Consider the following 22,876-nt stretch of genomic DNA (forward strand, 5'->3'; position numbering starts at 1 on the left):
TTGGTTACGGTTGCACCCAGGTGCTTGGATGCTATAGAATCTATAAAAGCCATTGTGGGAACTGTTTAACATATTCCTCTGTGTGTGGATGTGCTGAAGGAGCTTAATCCCTGGAACTGCAGGATGTTTGCAAAAAAAAAAAAAACAACAACCAACTTGGCTCTGAATTCTTCCTCCTTCACTTTTTCCACTCTGTGCTGCAGTTGTGTAGTTGCTGGAGGCTTTTTGGATGCATAGATTTGATCTCAAGCCAGATCTTTGCAGGTGTCTGCATATTTGCTCTTGACAGTACTAGATTTGCCACGTGAGTCATGGGCATTGCTGTTGAGGCTTTACACCCTTCCAGAATGAACTGCCCAATCTCAGTTTCCATGTGTGCTTTCTGTCTCTCTTTTTCTTGCAGGGTGCAGCTTTAAAGTATTTGCCAAGCATCATCAATGATGTCAAACTAGTCTTTGACCCTGTTCAACTCAGGTAAGCAAATGAAATTTGTCCTCCAAACTCAACTCAGCTGTTGGGGAAAAAAATAAGAAACTTTCCTAAAAACAGCTGCTCTGATTATGATGTGCTCATGCATGTAGTGCATGATTTCATAGGAAGCTCCTTCCAGGGGCTCTGGAGGAACTCAGATTACTTCAAAGCAGTCTATACCATTCAACTGCTTTTTCTTAGGAGCTTTGAGAATTTGTTCTAATCCAAAATTTAAGGACTGGAGAGCCATGTGTGGAAATGTGCAAGTTTCCAATTCTTAATGATTGCTTCTGAAGCAGACTGAAATGTGTGACACAACCTTGGTCAGAAAACAAAACAAAAATTGTATTATTTCAAGAAATTCATAACACTGTGGACTTCTGTTCTTTGGCGTTCGTAGCTTTACCAGGAACCTCCCTTTCATGCTTCCTTGTTCTGACATGGATAATTTGCTCTCAACAGCAGACAGACAGCAAATGTACATGGAATTTAATTTAATGGAGTCTAAGATTAACATGAGTCATCATTCGTCATGAAAGGGGCATCTGGAAGGATGTGCCATTGTGCCTAGCAGTGTCTCAGGCTTCAGCAGTGCAAAATTCTGCTTTCATTTTGTGTGATTATTTTACCCTGGCAATGGAGGATGTACAGTACCTCCTATTTACAAGCTTTTATGGCATGTTTATTGCAAACTTTACTTTCAGAGCCTTTTGCCTGCAGTTTTTGGGTGCTGTTCAGTTCTACTGATTGCTTTGCTAAGTTTGTAGAAAACAAGTTAATAAGAAAATAACAATTCAGCACAGGGGCAAAACTGCTCAACTTGCCCACGTGCAGGGCAGTGTAAGTGTGGATGGAAACATGCTGGGTGAAAAATGCTGATGTTCTGTTTGCTCTGTGGTTTGCATGTTAGCAACCTCTTCGGCAACTTCATCCAAAGTATTCCTGACAACCAGTTGGTTCGACAGAAGCTGAACTGCATGACCAAGATTGTTGAGAGCGACCTGTTTAAGCAGCCCGGTGAGTAGTGAATGGAGGTCAGTGGTTTCTTTGTGGAGCTGTGCACCTTTGCAAACAAAAATGTCTTTCACATTTATGCATTTAAATCAATCATCAGCAGTAGTCCACAATTAAATCCATCTGCAGAAATATTCCTCGCCTTAGTGGCTCCAGAACTTGAAACTTTTTGTTGTTCAGTGTTTATGCAATGTTAACTATGGTGAGATCCTGATGGAGCATGTTGGTTTAAAAATCAAGGAAGAGTGTGACCTGTTTGGTGTAACGCAAACCATTATGGATTATTTGTCTCTCTTAGTCTGTCAGAGTGGATTAAAGTGCATGTTTTGGTGTCAGAGCTAAAGTTAAGAGCAGAAAGCTGCAGTGTGCTACTTGTTTATATGGACTGCTGAAGAACCAACAAGATATGGTGCTGTGTTTCATTTTCAGAATGCAGAGATGCTCTTCTCCCTCTGCTGATAGACCAGCTGAGCGGCCAGTTGGATGACAACTCAAACAAGCCCGACCACGAGGCCAGCTCACAGCTACTGAGCAGCATTTTGGAAGTGCTGGATAGGAAAGATGTGGTGAGCATGATCTCTCAAGGGTGCAAATTAAGGTTAATTCTGTCTTTTCCCTAACTCCTCAAAAAAACCCCAATGCTTATAGAAATTTTATTGTGTTGCTCTGTATTTTTTTTTCAATCTCTTCACACAAAGTAGCTGTGTCCAAAAAGAGGTCATGCAGAGATTGAATTGGTGGTTATTGCTGTGTACAAAGAAAAGTTCTTTCCTTCCTAGGAACCAAAATGCAGTTCTCAGTTACTTTGGTGGCTTGGTGGATTATTACAGAGCCACTGATTTGTGTATTTGGTTTCTCACTGAATAGAAGCAACGGTCATTCAGTGGGGGAATGCAGTTATGCACCCTATGAGTCATGGGAATTAATTCTAAGTTGCTTTGAAAAGAGTAACTTGAAATGAAGGGACAAATGTCAAATAAAATTGTTCAGTTCAGCTGTGCTGGGATGAGCCAGTGAAGCTGGAACAGATGAGCTGTGCTGTTACCTCTTCTCTAAGTCTATACCAACAGTACTCAAATCAGCTGTTGCTATGTAGTAAGTCATCTTCTTTGCATCCTCGGATAGCAATTAAGCACTGCTGGGGCAGTCCTCCCACGTCAGGGAGCTCTCTATAGGACAGTATATGTAGTAAATAGTCTGATTTTCCTTTTTGAACACCCCCAGGGGCCCACAGCCAAGCACATCCAGCAGATCATGGAACGCCTACTGAGGAGAATCAACCGCACGGTGATAGGAATGAACAGACAGTCTCCACACATTGTGAGAGCCCTTTCCTTCCTTCGTTTACTACATTCCCCTCTGTAATATTGGAATTTATTCTCCTGGGAGGTTTCGGTGTGTAGGGTGGTTTGTGAAATCGTCACTTCCTGCAGCGCTTCTGTGCCGCTCCAGCATGGCTTCTGCTTGCTGTCTGTGGATGGGTACTGGAACTCAGATGGTTCCATTCCAGCCACAGATTAGCTGAGTCACAGTTGGCTGTGATTCTGAGTTCCTTTGGGCCCCATGCACAGAGAATTTGGTTTCAGCCCATTTTCTAACACACGAGGAATCTCTGCTCAGAAGAAAATGCTCTTTTGCCACCTTTGCTAAAAAGGACTAAATGCTGAAGGATTTGGCATCTCTAAATAGGAATTGTGATTATTGTGTTGCATCTTAAAAGTGTAGGAAGCTTTATGTCCTGATTTGCACTGTGTGTAAGTGTGCAGAAAGATGGAAAGATGAAGGGCAAGCATAGATAGCCATTTCATAGGTTTAAGTTCAGGTTGTTGCTATTACCAGCATGTCAGCCGTGGGAATTACAGATGGATATGATCAACTAAAAATGTAGTGATTCATATATATGTACACACACACATACATAAATATTAATTCTGATGTTTAGAGGATGTGTTTTTCTTGCAAACTGTGATCCCTGGGTGTAAAAGAAAGCTGTATTCTGACTTAATTCTTGAAAATTAGGAATTGAACTGAATGAGGGAGAGGAGAAAGCAGCCAGACACACAGTGCCAGGACAGACCTATATGTGCAGCATTGGGCCTAGTGATATTTGACTGGGTGGAACCCTGGAGCCACATGCTGCACTTTGAGCTTCGGGGCTTAATACAGAAAAATAATCAAATGTTTTGGTTTTTTATATTCTAGGGTATTTTTGTGGCCTGCATGACAGCCATCCTGAGGCAGATGGATGACTACCATTACAGCCATTACATCAATACTTTCAAAACCAGGCAGGACATTATTGTAAGTCAGCTTGGCTAAGGGATTAGCTTAGTCCATGAGGAATTATTTTCTCCTTCTGAAAGGTCATTTCAAGTTACTGTATTCATTGTAGAGTGATGAGAATGCATTCATCAGCAATGACTTCTGTGTTCCTGGAGCTACAACCAGTGGGGATATTTTCACATCACCGCTGCTGGACGTGGGCAGTTGGGTATGGGTATGGGTATGGATGTTGCTGAGACTTAAGTCTGAGATATTAGCATTGGTAGCATTGATAAAAACATGTTTAATAACTTTTCAGGTCCCTGCAAGTAAAAGGTCAGGAACCAAAGGAGAGAATGAAGATGTTCTCACTGTGTCTTTTTGATTGTTTCTTTATCTACTTCTTTCTGGTTCATCCCACCTCCCAGCTTAATTAAGAGACTAGAAAGCTTTCAAGTGCATCTAAAGAAAAGACAGCAATTTTCAAAATATATCTGCATTAATTTCTGAAAACCAGGAGGCCTTCTGTTAATGAAGTCCTATGGGATAATAGCTAAAACCCTAAAACTGAATTCTAATTTAAACCAGAATGCTTTGTCTTGCTTTAGTGGATGGCAGTGGAAGTAGTTCTCTCCCTGTTACATCTCTGTACAATTCATCTTCTCAGAGACTTTCAGTATAAAACCAGGGGGCACATCAGGCTTTGATTTTGGGGGGGAGTTTTGGTTTTTGAGGACTTTAGAACCAGCTGTTCTGACTAGGCTTGTCAGCAAACTGCTCTAGGAAAAGTCAGAACCAAAAGCAGGATTTATTCAAGTCTCCATAGCACAACGTGTCTTTGTGCTCCTAATTTTGCAACTTAAGGTGCTTGCTTATTGAAATACTGCCTGGGAAGGAGCCAGGAGTTGTGTTCTTCCTGTAAAAGATACATCAAAACCCACACAAAAAGGCCTGTAATTCATTTTGGATGGGAAGGTGATGCTTTGGTTCCCTATGCAGCTGGAATTGCTTGCAATCTGTTGAGCAACATAGCCACCTACAGGACATGCACATTTCTGTCACTTCTGTGCCCACGGGGCTGACAGTCAATAGGAGCATTCAGCATCTAGTTTTAGAGCTGCTTTTAATATATTTTGCAAATATATTTTATGAAGGGTTCATTAGAAAACAGAAATCAAGGTGCATCTTGTTATGCCCTTTTAGCTCTGCATCTTCTGCTTGAAATGGAGTATTTCTTGTATGTTTCTGTGTGTTTATGTACAGCTTCTGCACAGAGACATATCAGGAGAGGGAATTTATGTAATTATTAAAGCTGCCTGAATATAATTTAAAGAGGTATTGATCCAAAATACCAACTTACAATTCCTGAATCTCAGAATTCTACAGAAGCAAGTCTCCATTTGTGATGATGTGCGAGTTGTTAATGCCAATACAAAGTTGCATTATTTTTGGTATTGCAGTAATTGTTTCTCTTGCTTTCTGTTGCTTACTGTTGATTTTTACATGCTTTGTTTCTTTTCAGCCCTGGCGTAGCATCATGACTTGGTTGGTTTAACACAAATAAGTTAATTCATATCCTCAAGGTGCCCCTGGACAAGCCCAAACCTTTCAGTCAAGCTCTGATTTAATAACGCCTGGAGGGTTTTCACTGAGGCAGCACCAAATGCCCATTTCTCTCATCACATCCAAATTGCTTGCCAATTCTACAGAGCAAGCTGTTCAACCTCACAGAATGATTTTTTTTTGGGTGGTGTTCTTTGCAAGGTGGTGATTTCTTGTGTGACCTTTGTGTCCCTCTGTTTTTGAATGCTGATCTGTCTTTGCAGAGAGCAGAATCTATTTAAATTCCCACAGTTAGCATTTTTGTCTGTAGGGACCACAATACAGAGAGATCAATATTATTGATACATATATCTCCTTTCACTCATCTTGTCTTTCTCCTTTTTCCTTATCCTTGCCTTGTCAAGGACTTCAGGTGTGCTGACATTGTTGGGGGCAGATTGACACTTGTGCAGAGTGTATCTTTACTATGATAATATGCTAAACCATGCATCTGAAGCTCTGCTAATTACCTCTTTGTAACAGCATTTCTAAAATAAGACGTGGTTGGAGAAACAAAAAATATGTTCTGGGTTTCCATCTTTATAGAAGGTACTGCATAGGGCTGCTGTGCTGCTGTTATTCAGGCTTCTGGATACAAGTGCTCAAACATTGGTTTTGCTTTTCAATCCATCTTGTGCACCAGAACTCATTACAGCATGGCTTAATTTGGAACAGTAAAGGTAGATTTAATTAAACAGGAATAATTCCACAGAACCTGATCTCCTTCTGCAATGGAATGGATGAGATGTCAGAAATAATTTAGTTATTGGAATATATTCCTGCAATGAGAGATCCTTCTTAGGAGGTACAGTGTATAGATAGGTAATCAATGCAGTAGTTAATCACTGCAGTTGCAAATGCTTACATTTCCCTATACTTCTGTGCAAATAAAAAGGCTTCTCATTTCAACCTGTGCTTTTTATTTTTCCAACAGGACTTCCTGATGGAAACATTCATTATGTTTAAGGACTTGATTGGAAAAAACGTCTATGCGTCTGACTGGATGGTCATGAATATGATGCAGAGCAGGTATGCAGTGCTGCCATTTTAACTTTGGAGTCGTCTTCCTTCTGAAAGGAGGGTGGTTCCATGCTCACAGATTCAGTGTGCTGGCCTGCAAATCCAGATTCATTTCTGTCCTGTGATACGAAGTTTGTCATAGGGCTGCAGTGTGGAGGAGGACTTGGAGGTGACAAATTATTTGAATGCATCAGTGTTGAGGGTAGGCTGAGCTCTGGAGGAGGAATCATCTGGAACAGCACTGCATTCATACAGACTGAGCTAAAATGTGTTTTGTTTCTTCATCTGCCTCCAGCCGAGCTTAGAAACAGAGGAATAGCTTCTCCTCAGTGTCTCTTTACAGCAAAAGAATTTCTTCCCAAATCTCATTTGGAGACATGTGCTCTTTTCAACTGAGCTTACCTTTAGGAGACATGTAAACCCAGAATACAGCATTACTTTTTTTTTTTTTTCCTCCAAAAGTCACCTTTTCTTTGATATTTTTACCTCTTTCAGGGTTTTCCTTCGGGCAGTGAACCAGTTTACCTCTGTGCTCAACCGCTTCTTCCTGGATCAAACAAATTTTGAACTCCAGGTAACAGTTCCATTGTTTCTTGATTTTCTTTTGGACATCAGTGTTTCCTGAGGGGCATGGAGAGCAAGCAAATCCCACTGCTGCCAGTGGAAAATGTCTGTAGAGTCAACTGAGTCACTGCATTCTGAATTACAGAGCAGTGGTTAGTGCAGCAGTGAGCACAAACCAATGCAACTGCTATAGGATTTATAAGGTCAAGCTGTGTGGTCTGTTGGCTAAAGCTGAATTGTGCTTGACTGGTTAAAATACTATGGGATGTAACTTACTGTCACTTCCTTAGGCTGGAAAGTCCAAGGTAAAAGGGGTGGTAGATTTCAAGTTGCTATATGGGGTCCTTGGGGTCTCTTTCAACCTAAGATTCTATGTTGGCCAAGACAGACTCATCTGTGCTACTGCACTTATTTGTTGGTAACCTTCCTCGTTAACTGTGAGATCCACAGCATTTGGACCTGTGTGTCTCTGTTGTTTTGTTTGCTGTTTTTCCTTTGCCTTCTCCTATTTTGGACTTGTTTCTCTTCCACAGCTCTGGAATAACTATTTCCATTTGGCAGTGGCCTTTCTCACTCACGAATCCCTCCAGCTGGAGACCTTCTCACAAGCCAAGCGCAGCAAAATTATCAAGAAGTGAGTTTACACTTAAAAAGTTGCCAGACCTTTTTATTTTTAAGGCATCAGCTTTGCAGAGGTAACTTCAATAAATAGGCCTTCATCTTTTTCTTCTGCTTCTTTCTAGGTATGGGGACATGAGGAAAGAAATTGGCTTCAAAATAAGGGATATGTGGTATAATCTGGGTGAGTTCCATCTAAGGAATTATCTTTATTCAAGCTGTTAAGCTGGATTTCTTATAGCTTATTTCTTCATATAAGCTTTTTGTATTTAATGTGGGGAAATACATCTAAGTCCAGCTGTTCAAAACGACAAAGTTCCTTTTCCTTTTTCACTGAATGACCTTCAAAAGCTGATCCTTTCTGGCGTCCGCTGATGAGATGATCTTCAAGACATTCCTTAAAATATAACAAAGGAAGTTCTACCATATGAATGCAAGAGGAGAATTTCCCAGGGAGCCTTGTGATACGCATTATTCATGCAATTCAGTTCTGTTCTCTTTTTTTGGACTGTTTTTGAGTGTTGGAGTTGGAGCTGCAGCACATGAATGACAAAATATTACCAACAAAAATGCCTTCTAATCGAAATGTCAGTTTTATGGTATTTATTTTATTTGAGTAATGCTTTGCACATTTGAACATCCATGCATCACATGACTTCAAGCAACCATGTTCCATTAGGATGTATCTGACATCACCTTTCTTGCAGGTCCCCACAAAATAAAGTTTATTCCAGCAATGGTGGGGCCAATCCTGGAGGTAACTTTGGTCCCAGAGCCTGAGCTGCGGAAAGCTACCATTCCCATCTTCTTTGATATGATGCAGTGCGAGTACAACTTCAGTGGGAATAGAAACTTTCATATGGTAAGGGAGCCCCATATGTTAAGGGCAAATGTTCTACAGTGTGCATTGGGCAAGAAGGAGAAGAGAATATTTGAACAAAACTGAACAAAACCAGAAGAAAACAAAACTACAAAAAAAAAACAAAAACAAAACCAAACCACCAAACACACAAACATTGTGCTACACACTTTGGAAGTAATTATTAAGTGGTTTTACCTTGCATGTCTTTAATAGTTAATAAACTCCTCTGTTTTAGTATCTTTCTGTATTTGCAGATGGGAAGGGTTGTGAGTGCTGTTTCTCTCATTATGAAATGGGGAACAGTTACACAGAGCACAGACACAATTTGCTTTTGCTTGAGGCTGTGCAAGTCAAAGGACAGAGCAGGGAACAGGACTTCTCTGAGTTCCAACCCTGTGCTAATTCCTCTGGAAGTTCCCTTTTGTTGCTACTGAGAAAGCACCAGACAGAAAGGAAGAAAAAGAGGGTCTTCTCTTTAGGACTAAAGTTAACTTATCTCTGCAGTTTCAAAGGTCTTTTTCTTCCATTTTTCCTCTGGGGATATCAGACCTTAACGTCTCAGCTGGCAGACGGGGGTCCCTCTAGTTATGCTGTAGACAGACTTCTCCCTGGAGATGGATAGGAGACATCCATCCAAGAGGCAGCCACCTTGGCATTTCAGATTGTTGTCAGATGTGATGTGCATCTCCCTGAGCACCAAACTCTGTCCAGTGCAGACCCCAGCTTCACTGTGTGTGTTGGGATCTTTCTTCCCTTGAGGTCATCAGTGTTTGGCATGGTTGGCCCCAGGGTCTCAGGGGTTTTTGGAATCAGTAGAAGGAAACTGGTTATTTGGCATGGATTTTCTGTATATAAAATTTGTGATATTCTTCATGTTTTGGAACAGGAATGTTTTATACCTCAGTAATTGACTTATAGCTAAAGCTATGTACTTGACTTGCTTTATGTAGCAGAGTGTATCTTCATGGCTTGTTCTTGTTGCATAAGAAGTTGCTTCAATTAGCAGTCACAACTTTTATGTTTATCAGAGGTTGGTGACTGGCCCTTAACTGGTGGTAGTAGAGCAGTTTCTTTAGGGTGAGTGAATCATCATTATCATCTATAGCTGGTCATTAAAGTTACTTTTCCTTCGTGGCAAAATGAACTGCTGTTTGATGAGGGAGAAGGGAAGGCACTACCCAGAGCATCAGTTTCCAGTGTTTGTGGGATGAGAAGGGGAGAACTCGTATCTCCCTGCTCGATCCTTGTCTTTGCATTTTTGTTCTGGTTAACAGTGAAAGCATTCTCTAGCTTGGCTTGTAAAACCAGTGCATAATGGTAGTTCAGAGCACCAGCCACAAGCATTGCTGATCATGCCTTATGGAGCTGCTGTCCACTTAACAGGTTTATTTTGCCTTTTCAGTTTGAAAACGAGTTAATAACCAGACTGGACCAGGAAGTCGAGGGTGGCCGAGGGGATGAACAGTACAAAATTTTGCTGGAGAAACTGTAAGTTTTATAGTGAAGATGGAGGCTCTTTGTTTACAGTGTAGCTGGCTATTTTCTTAAAGCAAAGAAACAGAAACTTTAATGTAATCAGTGGCTCCTAGTCCAGTTGGAAGCCTGTAACGAGTGGTGTTCCCCAGGAGTTGGTGCTGGGTTGGATCTCGTTCAACATCCGCATCAACGACCTGCATGAAGGGATGGAGTCCACCCTCAGCAGGTTTGCTGATGATGCAAAACTGGAAAGAGTGACTGACACACCATCATTCAGCAAGACCAGGACAGACTAGAGAGTTGGGCAGAGACAAAGCTGCTGAGGTTCAACGTGAGCAAGTGTAGAGTCTTACCTGGGGAGGAATAACTGTGTGCATCAGTACAGGTCAGGGGCCGAGCTGCTGGAGAGGAACTCGATGGGGAAAAGGGCCTGGGTGTCCCAGTGGACAACAGGTTGACTTCCTTGTGGCCAGGAAGGCCAGTGGCACCCTGGGGTCAGTCCACCCAGGCTCAGAGCTAACCCAGTCAGGGCCTTGAAGCACCAAGAGTAGAGCTTGACAAGATGAGCTTTGACCTGTCCAGTTTGGATATCTGACCTGGACATGTTGCCTTTCATCTCATTGGATTTTGTCTGCAGCCTCCTGGAGCACTGTCGGAAGCATAAATATCTCTCTGCTTCTGGAGAAAAGTTTGCTTGGCTGGTCAGCAGCTTGTTGGAGAACCTGCTGGACTACAGAACAATCATGCATGATGAAAGCAAGGAGAACCGCATGAGCTGCACTGTCAACGTGCTGGTATGGGAAGGCTGGGTTTGGGTGGGGTGCAGCTTTAGTGACCTGGCTTTTGTGTTGTGGTCCTGGGGTGGATTGGGTGCTGCAGTATGAATTCGGTGACCTCAGTTTGCCATGCAGAGTAATTCACTGGAAGAGTAATTTCTTTGTTGGTCTCTAGGAAGAAAGCCATCAAGTAAGAGGCCACTAAAATAATTTTTGTAGGATTTTAAATAATATTCTCTGTTCCTTTTGGGTAATTATGGGTCCAAATCAGGCTACCATCTATTGGCAGCTATAAAACATAGGTATATAATCCAAAAGCAAATCATGTGTCTGAGCCTTGCTTATATGGTAACCTGAGGCCCTGAAATACAGGCAGGAAGAATGACTAGCTGATAGCTTGGGAGATGTGAACTTAATTCCCTGCTCCACTGTGAAGAATAATTGTGTACCTTTGGACAAGTTGCTTTCTGTTTTTCCCTTAGCCCCTTTTTTAGCTCCATCTTATGTCGGGGATTTGAGGCATATATACCTCTTAGTGGGCAAAGTGATAGCAAACATCTTTGAAATCTGAGATTGATCCATAAGTTACTTGTCTAGCAATGATTATGCAGATCCATGGTGGTTTACATCAGTTGGACTGTTTCTTTCTCTACTTTTTGGCAGAATTTTTACAAAGAGAAGAAACGAGAGGACATTTATATCAGGTAGGCTGACTCCTTCCATAGACCTGCACAGAAGCCTTTACTTCCTTGTTTTTGATCACACTTACAAAGCAGTCCATCACATAAGGTAACAATTGCTTTTCATTCATTCAGATACCTGTATAAACTCCGGGATCTGCACACGGACTGTGAGAACTTCACTGAGGCCGCAAACACCCTCCTCCTCCATGCAGAGCTGCTCCAGGTAATGCACTGAAGGCATTTTTAGTTTCCCTTATCAGAGGATGGGTTTTAGAGGAAGTGCATGCAGAATAAAGAATGCACACTTTTTTTTCCTTCTTCTATTTGTTCTTGAAGAGACTTTGCATAAGTTAGGTTCCACTGGTTGCTAAGGAGCTGCCTAATGTTGCAAATTGCGTAGCAGCTAAATGCAAAAATATTATTAGCATCGATCTATTGCATGTGTTTGGTGTACAGTAAACTGTAGAGAGAACTGTGTGGAAATGCCGATGTCAAGGTACTGTTTCTTCCACTTCTATGTGAACAGTGTAAGTGCATTAGCATGTCACTGCAATTCGGATTTAAGTCAACTTCAGTTAATCTATGGAAGATGTGAAGTAAAAGAGCAGACAAGTTCATTTAGTGTCTCAGTCTGGGACCTTAAGCCACAATCTCACACTTTTTGCAGATATATTGGGACTTAACATCATTGCAGAACTTTCTTGTCCTCTCTTAGCATTGATGCCTGGTTTGTCGTGAGTGCATCCATGCAGTAGGTTAGTGTGTCCAATGTGAAGATTTATTCACCTGCATATATTCCAGTTCTTTCAGCTTTGCCTGTTTTCCTCTATGCTAGTGGTCTGAGAAGCCATGTGTCCCTCATCTGCTGCAGAGGGACAGCTACTACGTCTACTCACAACAGGAACTGAAGGAGAAGCTCTACCAAGAAATTATCTCCTTCTTTGACAGGGGCAAGGTGAGTTTCTGTGGTGTTCTTGGGGTTCACTGGTGCTTAGATTGGTGAAAATAGCTGCCAGAAGTTGTTTTCAATGGGAATAACAAGCCGTGATGATTAAGGCCTGGCTTTTAAACAAACCAGGCTTTAACATGAGCAGCAAACCTGTTTGACATGTTTCAGTCCTGTTCCCTTGTTAGTTGAAGATCTGTAAAATTAGTCCTATTCTCAATACTGTCTAGATGAGAAAAACACAGGTATTTTCCTTTCTTTTCCTGGCTGATGGCTTTTGTTACTGGTATGGTGGCTGTTTTTTGGTTTTGTTTTTGCATTGCAATAAATGTGGTTTATCTGGCTGATAGCAAACTTGTGTCAGTTGCCTTTTGGGTGGATGGTTCTATGAAGTCTACATGAGACAGACCCAGGGAAGCCTGGTGAATGGGATAATGCAGTGCAGGAGGAGAACACATGGGCTTCTCTAATTTACTGATTGACAAATGTGAAAAGCTGTGACTATGGCAATCATTGCAAAAAATGTACAACGTGGAGTCGAAGAGAACATTGGCAGTGCATTAAACTGCTGCGTGCATTAAAATCAGCTGAATTTTTGTGTGACCTGCCTGTGGTGGTGAATGCTTTTAACTGAATCTTTTCTTTGTGCTCTTCTTCCCTTACTTCCCTCCCTTCATCTTTCTTGGAGATGTGGGAAAAAGCCATTCAGCTAAGCAAAGAGTTGGCTGACATGTATGAAAACAAGGTTTTCGATTACGAGGGACTCAGTAATGTCTTGGTAAGGACTTTTCTCTCTATTTTTTGCAGGCTGCTAATTGCTTAAATTAATATCATTGAGCAAGATAAGCCCAGATAGAATTATGTTAAGAGCAAACTAACATATTGACCTTTCCAAAACCATAGGGTGTTTTAGAAGAATGTTTTCTTGAATGTTTTCTGTCTTTAACAGTATGTGGTTTTGACCTTACAATTAGCATGACAATATTGTGTGAAGATGTTTAGCATCCTTAATGTTAATCAAATAAGCTAACGTTTGCATAGCGTGTTATCAGGCTCCATAAATTCATTGCCTTCTCAATCCTGCTGTAAAATTGCTGTGCATCAGCGCAGGCCTATAGAATGGCCTTGGTTCTGAATGACTTTTTCTAATTGCTAAGAATGTAACCAGATGGTCTTTATGTCTTTTCATATGAGAATCATCTGCCCGATATTATTTCTGCCAGTTCTCTGACATTTGTCACCATTTGTGTCTGCTCAGCTTTGGAATATGTTTACTTTTAATTTGTGTTGCACTGGTGAAAGATTCCAAGTATCCTTCTGGAATCCCAAAAAACATGGCATTGTTCTGCAGACCAGGAGATGGAGTTGATTCTGGCCCAGGCAGACCAAATATTTAACCAAGTAAATGGATAAATATTGTCTGTAAGGAAAAAAGAAATGGTAGGAAGTGTTCTGTAGGGGAGAGCTGGTAGATCAGCTCTTGTCACTGGGAATGCGAGCTGCAGCCTGCCAATGTCACTGAGCTCTCCAGAGTGAAAATGCTGACTTTTCTTTTTCAGAAAAAACGAGCTACTTTTTATGAAAACATTATGAAGGCAATGAGACCTCAACCAGAGTACTTTGCAGTTGGATACTACGGTCAGGGTTTCCCCTCTTTCCTCCGGGTAAGAGTTGTTCAGTACTCAACATCTGGAGTTGTGGGTACCCTAAAATCCAGAACTCCCCCAGGGGGATTCAGATGCCAAACTCTTTTTGTCCTTTGAATGCTACTGAGAGATAGGAACCCCTGAAGTATTTCAGAAGTGTTCAGCATAGAAAAAAAGACAAGTTAGAGTCTGATTGTGTTGACATACGAGCTTAAACAGAGTCTACCTTTGGTATTAGTATCCTATAAGCTACTTCAGAATTATTGTTGCTGTTAGAAAATGCAGCTTGTAAAGAGCTTGCCCATCTCTTTTTAGTCTGAACTTTGTTTTAAGGACAGGGCTCGTTGCATTGCTCAAGCACATTAGTGAGAGTGTGGTCCCACGCAGAAGAATTAAAATGCAGAGATGCTTCCTGTTTGAGATTGCTGCTGAGCACTGCTGGATGTGTGCTAACTGTAACAGGAGAACCCAGCCAAAGTGAGTCAGATGGGCAGGGTGCAGCATACTAGAACATTTTCCCAACTGTTACTTAAAATCAGGGAACATTTACATTTCATATGTTTCTACTGTTAAGCTAGGAGAAAGTCTTTCATCTAAACCTCTGTCACCTCTTGATGCGTGTTTGGAAAGCTCTTTCTCAGTGCTTTTGATGTTAATTCTGAGTGTTTTTTTTTCTGCTGTCCACAGAACAAAATTTTTATCTACCGTGGCAAGGAGTATGAACGGAGGGAAGACTTCAACCTGAAGCTCCTCACCCAGTTTCCTAGCGCTGAGAAGATGACCAGCACTGCTCCTCCAGGAGAGGAGATCAAATCTTCTCCTAAACAGTGTATCTTTTGGTTCTAAAATGCTTTGACACACATCTGTCTCCTTCCTGGAAGTATAGAATTACTAAACAACAGATCAGTAAGCGAGGGATTTGCTATTCCAGGAGAACCTTGGAGCAGACACCGTGCATGAAAATAAGATGATCCAAAACTGCAGTGCTCACCTTAGACAGGAGATGACTTGGTACTGTGAGAATTAAATGAGTTGCTGTTGGAGTGAGAGCTTTGCATGTTGCAGGGAAGGATTTCTTGTACCCATCTCTCAAGCAGGCAGTGCTGACTGCTGTGTGTGTGATCCACTTGGTGCGTCCAGGTGGAAGACATAAATTACAGGCAGTGAAGGTGGGAGGAGGGAGGTATGCTGTCTTCTTGCTTGCAGTTCACAAGCTTTTATGAAATGCCTGTTTGGTTTTTTTTTCCTCCTATAAATTGCTTTGTAGGAAACATGAAATGATTTCTTTATTCTGATGAAAGCTGTTGGGTGAGCAGCCCTCCTTTTTCTTATTCCTTTGTGCTGGTTGAACAGAATGCTGCTGGGCATAAGATCTTGTTTCTCTTCTGAGCTTGCCCAAGTGCAATTGAGTGAAGACGCTTCAAACTCTTCTGTTTGTAACTTTTAGTCTGTGTCAGATATGCTCCTGGAAGACACATGTTAGTGAACACCAAGCTGCTAGGCTTCTGGCCTGTGTTGTACAGGCCAGGCTAAAGAAACTGCTTTGGTCTGCTTTGGCCTTAAAACTCTGTGTACAAACGCGCAACTCAAGCAGTGATACCAGATGCTTCCCTTGCACTAAGCCTGCCAAGCACTCAATCCACATAGGAAATTAAAATTCATTCAAGGCCAAACTTGGTATCAAAAAATGCCTTCTCTGTTGCTACTTTGTTTCAGCTACTTCCTTTGCATCTGTTTGTGTTTGTTCTAATGGTTTTGGCTCGAGATGAACCTGAACTGCAAGATTTGGATCCAGATCTGAACTCTCCTGAAAGTTTGGGGGTGTTTGGTTCCGGGTCTTTGGCATGGCCCCATCATAAAGGGGAGCAGCTGCATAGCTTGGATGTGGTACAGGTTCTTCTCGGACTCTTACAAACACCATCTGAAAAGATGAGAGGTTTGAGTGCCCAAATCACTGTTATATTAGGCAGGGCTTGAAGGTTCCATAGTTTGTTTTAATTTCATGTTTGTTTGGTTTTATGCTGGAAACTTCCTTGGTCTCGGGCTCTTTTTAACTTTTGCTTGAAATCTATTCCCTTGCACTTGTATGATATAATGCCCTGTGCTTCCTTTGGTTGTTTCATAACAGTGTACTGGAGCTAATTAAGCTGTTCACCATCTCAGGGAATGCCTACCCTCACAAACTGGCCACTCTTCCACCAGTCTGGAGCTAGAAGCTGTATAGAATGCTCAGCAATGGCATAAAGCCCAAGCTAATAAGCTCTCCTGAGAGAAGGAGTATATTAGCTTGGACTCAGTGCTTGATCAACTGTAGCTGTGTGGTTTTGGTCAGGCTTGGCAAATATCCAGCTGGCTCTGCAAAGCGGGCAAAATGACCTTGCCTTCGCTTTTAGAATACCGTATAGAAATATCCGTGGTGGAATAAAGGATGTAAGGAGCTGCCCAACCCACCAGTAAAACATTGCCTCTTCAGAGTAGGATTGGCAGAAATGGTCTGTTAATGTGAGCCAAACTGTCTGTACTTCACTTTTCCATACAGATTTTCACTTACATAAAGCCTTCAGTGCAGTCCTAAAAACTGAATATTGCAGGAATGACATTGTGCTTGGGGATTCTGTTACTAATTTGTCTTGAATTTCTGTTAAGGTTTACAGATGTAGAAGATGAGGATGGCATAGGTGTTCATTGGTTAAAAACAAGTAGCTCTATTGATCTAGAAATTGCGTGGGCAGCATTTTCACTGTCCTGGAATAATTGGGCAGGTAGAGGGAAGAGATGGATGCATGCATTACAGGACCTTATACACAGTCCTGTTCTCCTGTCCTTAAGATAGAAATCTTTAGCACCCAGGCTTCCCATGCATTTCACCAGGGGAATTTAGCTTGCTGGAAGCATTCATTTAGCCCTTATCTTTTTCAGAACTTTTAGTTCATGGGTAGCATACTGACCACAACAAGCAATATGAGTTCTGTTATTGTTGATCAACACCAAGTATTTCTCTTCAAACATGACAAGAGCACAGGGAATTATTGAGAAATCTGACGTTTGATGAAAACGGAAAGGACACTTTTCTCCCCCTTTCTCTTTTCCCAAAAGAATTTGTAGTTTTTCATCCTTAACTGTAGCATCTCAGATGTGCAGTGCTTTATAGTGAAGCCTGTGATGAACCTGCCACCTACTTACAAAGACAAACCTGTTCCTGAGCAGATCTTAAAGTAATTTCTTTTCCTTTTCTCTCAACATATCCTCTGTATTTTTCTCAGTGCAGTCACAAGATGAAGTGTATTTTTGTCTCTTGTAAACTCATATCCTGTTCCAGTCTAAACTTAATTATTTTTGAGGGCAACAGGAGAACGGTGGTGCGAGGAAGATGGGTGGTGAGAAAACTCACTATTGTCTCTGCTTCTTTGTAGCTACTACAGAGCAAACGAGGTACAGCAGTTCACACACTCACGGCCATTCAGAAAAGGAGAAAAGGACCCAGAGAACGAATTTGCTGTGAGTCCTTCAGTTTTAGTACAGGCTGCCTCAGTTGTCCGTGCTATATGTGAACTGCTTTGTGCATTTGCTTATTCTGCCAGCGGCGTTTGGAACAGCACTCTAACCATTTTTCTTTCACCTGTGGCAATAGAGTTTGGCTGTTAAGGTGTAGGAGGAGCAAAGGGTTACAGTTCACGTTGGTTGCGATCTTTATGCAAAGATAATGTGATATACTGAGGTATTCTGTACCTGTGCTCAAATCCTTGATGTAGGATCCACAAATACTGTGTTTTTTAACCATAACATTGTACAGAGTGTGGTCTGGTGTCTGCTGGTGCCTGCTATTGCCTGTGGGTGATGTAGCTGTCCTTAACGAGGCCAACATTTGACTATGAAGAATCAACTTCAGGCCAACTTTTTAGATGTGCAGTGGAGAGTGTAGTTTAATAGCGTATTTCCTTGCTGTCTGTGAGGCATTCTGTGGCTCACATGCAGTGGTTGGGCATATTACATGCAGCTCTGGCTAAATGTACCATAATCGTGCCTCTAGTAGTGGTTTATGTGGAAGACAACTGCCTTCTGCTGCCTGTGTTGATATCATTTGTTGCCAAAACCCCAGTCAGTGAAAATGAATGTGTAAATCTTGCCAGCTTAGTGCTGGAAGCCCACGTTCCATGCTGTAGTGCAGAAGAGGATTGAATTGCAAGACCAATGTTTTCTTTACGTCTTGTAATTTTTTCCTTCTAGACTATGTGGATAGAAAGGACAACCTACACGACAGCATATTCATTTCCAGGCATCCTCAAGTGGTTTGAAGTCAGACAGGTTTCAACGGTGAGTTCTGCACGTAGATTGTTTTTCACCCTCTGTGATCTTTCGTGGGATGAAGTCTTGCCACACTCAGGACTGGCTGTTCCACCAGTGGCAGGGCACACCAGTCATTTGTCTTCTGCTTTCTCCCAGGAAGAGATCAGCCCATTGGAGAACGCCATAGAAACAATGGAACTCACCAATGAGAAAATCAGCAACATTGTCCAACAGCACGTCTGGGACCGGAGCCTTCCTGTGCATCCTCTCTCCATGCTCCTCAATGGGATTGTGGACCCGGCGGTCATGGGGGGATACACCAACTACGAAAAGGTCTTTTCCACATTTATTGGTAGCTCAGTTTGACTTCCTCAGTCAGTTGGAGGTCTGGATTGAAGCATGGGACATCTAGGTGGAGTTTTCAGCAGTTACTCGGATGTAGTGTTGGGTGTTTCAGTGTTAAGTTTCAGTGGTGTGTACTGCTGCAGAGTAGTCCTCCTCTTTGAGGCCATATTTATATTGGTGGTAACAATGTGGCACTGCCTTGTGGGAGCCTGGTGAGGTGCTTGGCAGTGCAAGAAACAGAAGCCAAATAGCTAACATTTCTCCATTAATACAGAATGGAAATGTAAGTGAAGATTTTTCTGCCCAGCAAATCATCTCTCATTACAGCGTTGCAGAAAAGAGCAGGTATTTCAGGGGGGAAAAGAAGAAAAAAAGAGAGGGAATGTTTCTCATCCATGTTTATTCAGTTATTCAGTTGACATGGTGTGTGTTCCTTCCTTCTGTGATGTTAACTTAAGCTGTTTATTCCCAATATTTAGCTATGATCTCCCAAGCAAGAAATGCATTGCTTATTTCACTGCACTGAATGGACGGTGTTAAAAGATGTTTAATTCTTCTCAAACGTGTTGCAGTCACACAAAATGAAGTGAAAAAGTTGAATAGGAGAGGGTCTGAAATATCTGGGGTATAACTGGAGCTGCATGCTTCACCAGTGGTGAATTTGGCCCTGAATCCTCCCATTTCGTGAATTAAGGTTGACATAAAGTTTAGAATTACAAAAGTGGGAAAGCAGCTAAAACTAGGAAGCACAAAGTATCTGTAACCACATCTGGAAATACTCATTTCTGGTTCACATTTTCCTATTTCAACTGGAGATCACTGCAGAACATTCGGCTTTTGTGGGCGGCTAAAAACTTAAGTTTTAATTGTTTCTTTGTAGCCAAAACCCAAAGTCTGCATTTTTAACATGTGCCTTCTTGCAATAATTAAACACTTTCAAGAAAAATCCATTGGGACTTACCCAGCCATCCTTCATGGCTCACCTCCTCTTGACATCCTACGCCGAATCCTACCTCTAGCCCTGCAAACACTTGTGCATGCAGTCCAGTTAATGGAGTGCAGAACTTAGAAATGCATGCAAAGGCTGAAATAGACCAGAGAGAGTGTTTTGAAACCAAGTGAAAAATTATTAGGGATTTTATCTAGGAAAAGAAAAATGAAATTCTTCTGACTGGGAACTGTGATACATTTCAGGGCGATGCTCTGCAGCACATAGTGTGAGTTGGCACAGTTTTAAGATTTCAGTTGAGGGAAGTCTATATGTGTTTGTTCAGCTTTTAAACCATTGCCAGATTCTGTTGGTCTGAAGGTAGATGCATGGGAAGTGTGGACTAAGAGTGCTGAACTACGAGTCAGCATCTCTGCAGTCTTATTTCTACTGACTCTTCGTAGCAAATCCCATGTGAAGTGTTGTACATTGGGACTTAAATGCTAGATCTCAAGGAATCCATCGGGAACACTGTCCTGTTCACTTTCCTGAGACTCCAGTTATTTACACACACTGAGGCTGATTCTGCTGCTCGTGTTTGGGTGATAAGTAATATAGCTTTGATTATTCAAGCCAATACCAGCAGAGGGGAGTTTTGTAACTTACGATTTTCACTGACAGTACAATGAAATCTTCATTGAAGAGCTGGCTCTGCAAACAGCATCATGTCTAAATCATCTTCTCCCTTTGTTTCAGGCCTTTTTCACAGAGAAATATCTTCAAGAGCATCCTGAAGATCAAGATAAAATTGAACTGCTTAAGCAATTGATTGCTCTACAGGTACCACGTTGGCAAAGATAGAGATGCACTATGTATGAGTGCAGGTGTTTTTCCAGCTTCGTTTTTGGAGGGAGAAAATGCAACTAGATACTCTGAGAGCAATCTCTGTATGTGTAGAATTGATTTTGATTTTAAGAGCAGTTATATTCTAAAACTGTGGCCTAGGATGTTTCATGTAAACTTACAAAGCATTTTTTTTTTAACTTTTCCTGAAGTCATTAGGCCTAATGTTTTCTCAGTCTGACCATTGAAAGTTGTCTGTTTTCATCTGCATAGCAGTGAAAAATTGCCCTAAATTTGCAGATCTGTAAATGGCCCCACAGACCAATTTGTGTGTACCTCTGTTACAGCAGGGTGCAGTTAAAGCTGCTTCACACTCACACAGCTCTGGAAGCTGAGTTGTGATGCCTGAATGTTTAACGTGCCTTATTTTCCAAAGCAGAATATGGGATCTGAGTATGGAAGAGGGAACCATTGGTGTAGATGGGGTTCACATTTCTTGGTAATACACACACACAACTAAATAGACTGTCAGGTTATTGTAGTATCACAAGTTATGAGTCAGTAACTGTGTACTTTGACTACTTTTTTCTCCTGTGCAAACTTAAAACATACTGATTCAAGTCCTTTGCTTGTATCTGTGTGACATGCATAGAAGATTTCTTGCTGGAGCAGGAGATCAGATTTGCCCTTTCATTTCCCTATGTTGTTCCTGCTCTCAGATGCCATTGTTAGCAGAGGGAATAAGAATCCATGGCGAGAAGCTGACAGAGCAGCTGAAGCCTCTGCACGACAGACTGACAGCCTGCTTCAAAGAGCTGAAGAAGAAGGTGGAGAAGCAGTACGGTGTAATAACTTTGGTAAGCACAGTCTGATGTTTTGCCTCGAAGAAACACAACTCTGCCCATACAGCTTCTGAGTTCGCCTTGTGTGATTTGTCGTGGATGTGTTTCTCTGCAGCCTCCCTCCCTGACTGAAAGGAAACCAAGCAGGTCAGGCTCTGTCGTGTTGCCCTACATCATGTCTTCCACGCTGAGACGGCTCTCTGTCACATCTGTGGCCTCTTCTGTGGTCTCTACATCTTCCACGTCATCTGATAGCACTTCCTCCAGGCCAGGTTCAGATGGGTGAGTAGTCAGCCTTTGTGCAGGGAGATGCCTTTGCCAGAGTGGGTTTGTTTCTTTCAGAAGGTGAGATTTGTCTAACTTCTAATTTTGTAATTAGAAAAACCTGCTCTAGTAGCAGATCTGGAGGTTGGTGGCTCTGCCTGTGGCTGGGAGCTGGAACTTGGTGATCGTTGGGGTCCCTTCCAACCCAGGCCATTCTGTCGTTCTATGAATTAGTTACTCTTAAAATGAATGGCAGGTTTAATCATAAAATGCCTGTCTGGCTCCCTCTGCCAGTGGATTGCACTCTGCCTTTAAAAGAAGAATAAAACTCAAAATTGCTCAAGCAACTGAGGAGAACAAATTTTGCTGAAAATTCCGTGGTCCTAGTTCAGTTTTTTTGTGGTAATCTGTTCTGCAAAATAAGAGAGAATGGCTTTTTGACAGCACATGGAATGTCTGATGATGGAGTAATATTTTGTGTTTTTTTACTCCTTTGGGCTGAAGATCTATTCTGGAGCCTCTCTTGGAGAGAAGAATATCAACAGCTTCCAGAGCTGAAGAACTGCCCATGAAAGAAGATGGTGATAACAGGATTTGCAAACTGAAGCGGAAGGAATGGAGTATCAGCAAGTCCCAAGTTATTGTGGAGAAGGAGCCAGAAATGGAACTGACTTCCAAAATGGTAATGCAACAACAAGAGAAGAATAGCAGTAATAAAATCCCAGCAGGAGATTTGTGTTTCCATTTCAGCCATGTTTGTCATTGGGAACTTCATTAAATAATGGGAGGGGTTCAAATACCAAAAGTTTGGTCATCTGAGTAATTCCTGCTTTTTTATTTGGAATATTTGTGTCACAGACCAAACTGCAGTTTGACTTAAAGTATAAAAACTGGAAGTATGTGGCACTGATGTTTCATCTCAGTTCTCTCATTTCTTCTAGGAGATGGAGGACTCCAGTACACTCAGAGCTGTGTAGAATTGTTCTGTTTGTATTGGAGCAAGCAGATATTGCTAGCCCACACAAAAATGCAGCTGGCAAGCCAGATGTTCAGCTGCTGTCAGTCAGCATCACTGCACAAATCAAATGTACTGCATCAGTTTGGTACTTTGGGGAGATGAAAAAAGATGGTATGCTAGTTAGGTCATTAGCTTGGCGCTTTGAGAAACAGGTTTTCCAAGTCTGCACTGTGCTCCAGACCTCCTGCATGAGAGCAGGAGTGTTTATTCCATGAGAAAAGTTTTTGCAAAACAGGAATAAAAGAGAATTATACCCCTACAGCTAAGGCTGTGTTGCACTGTCAGAGAGTATGCAGCAATGAGGCGTGTTGGTATTTAAGCTGGTGGCTCAGTGACAGTGATTTGACATAACACAAGTTGTGTAAATAATAAAAACTCATCAGCTCTTCTGATTCCCTTTCCTTGACCA

The 22,876-nt window shown here is 41.8% G+C and overlaps 1 protein-coding gene across 3 annotated transcripts in view; it reads left to right on the forward strand.

Moving 5' to 3' along the window:
* The window catches only part of DOCK5 (dedicator of cytokinesis 5), a 70,113-nt gene that overhangs the window by 37,334 nt on the left and 9,903 nt on the right, over positions 1-22,876 (forward strand). Inside the window, exons 24-50 of one of the 3 annotated variants that reach the window (XM_042886768.1) lie at positions 404-474; positions 1,382-1,488; positions 1,915-2,051; positions 2,710-2,805; positions 3,688-3,786; positions 3,878-3,976; positions 6,284-6,378; positions 6,865-6,943; positions 7,467-7,567; positions 7,677-7,735; positions 8,259-8,413; positions 9,816-9,901; positions 10,527-10,683; positions 11,329-11,369; positions 11,481-11,571; positions 12,184-12,303; positions 12,983-13,072; positions 13,854-13,958; positions 14,628-14,769; positions 17,074-17,155; positions 17,354-17,438; positions 18,168-18,254; positions 18,384-18,560; positions 20,257-20,340; positions 21,063-21,200; positions 21,301-21,467; positions 21,954-22,131. In XM_042886768.1, the coding sequence (XP_042742702.1) occupies positions 404-474; positions 1,382-1,488; positions 1,915-2,051; positions 2,710-2,805; positions 3,688-3,786; positions 3,878-3,976; positions 6,284-6,378; positions 6,865-6,943; positions 7,467-7,567; positions 7,677-7,735; positions 8,259-8,413; positions 9,816-9,901; positions 10,527-10,683; positions 11,329-11,369; positions 11,481-11,571; positions 12,184-12,303; positions 12,983-13,072; positions 13,854-13,958; positions 14,628-14,769; positions 17,074-17,155; positions 17,354-17,438; positions 18,168-18,254; positions 18,384-18,560; positions 20,257-20,340; positions 21,063-21,200; positions 21,301-21,467; positions 21,954-22,131 (2,928 nt within the window). Of the gene's footprint in view, positions 1-403; positions 475-1,381; positions 1,489-1,914; positions 2,052-2,709; positions 2,806-3,687; positions 3,787-3,877; positions 3,977-6,283; positions 6,379-6,864; positions 6,944-7,466; positions 7,568-7,676; positions 7,736-8,258; positions 8,414-9,815; positions 9,902-10,526; positions 10,684-11,328; positions 11,370-11,480; positions 11,572-12,183; positions 12,304-12,982; positions 13,073-13,853; positions 13,959-14,627; positions 14,770-17,073; positions 17,156-17,353; positions 17,439-18,167; positions 18,255-18,383; positions 18,561-20,256; positions 20,341-21,062; positions 21,201-21,300; positions 21,468-21,946; positions 22,132-22,876 lie in introns of those variants that run through there. The other 2 variants (XM_042886770.1, XM_042886769.1) reach the window with 2 other exon arrangements.

Source organism: Lagopus leucura, unplaced genomic scaffold (assembly GCF_019238085.1).
Source record: "Lagopus leucura isolate 7727_CA_CO unplaced genomic scaffold, USGS_WTPT01 Super-Scaffold_100062, whole genome shotgun sequence".
In the NCBI taxonomy this organism is placed as follows: domain Eukaryota; kingdom Metazoa; phylum Chordata; class Aves; order Galliformes; family Phasianidae; genus Lagopus; species Lagopus leucura.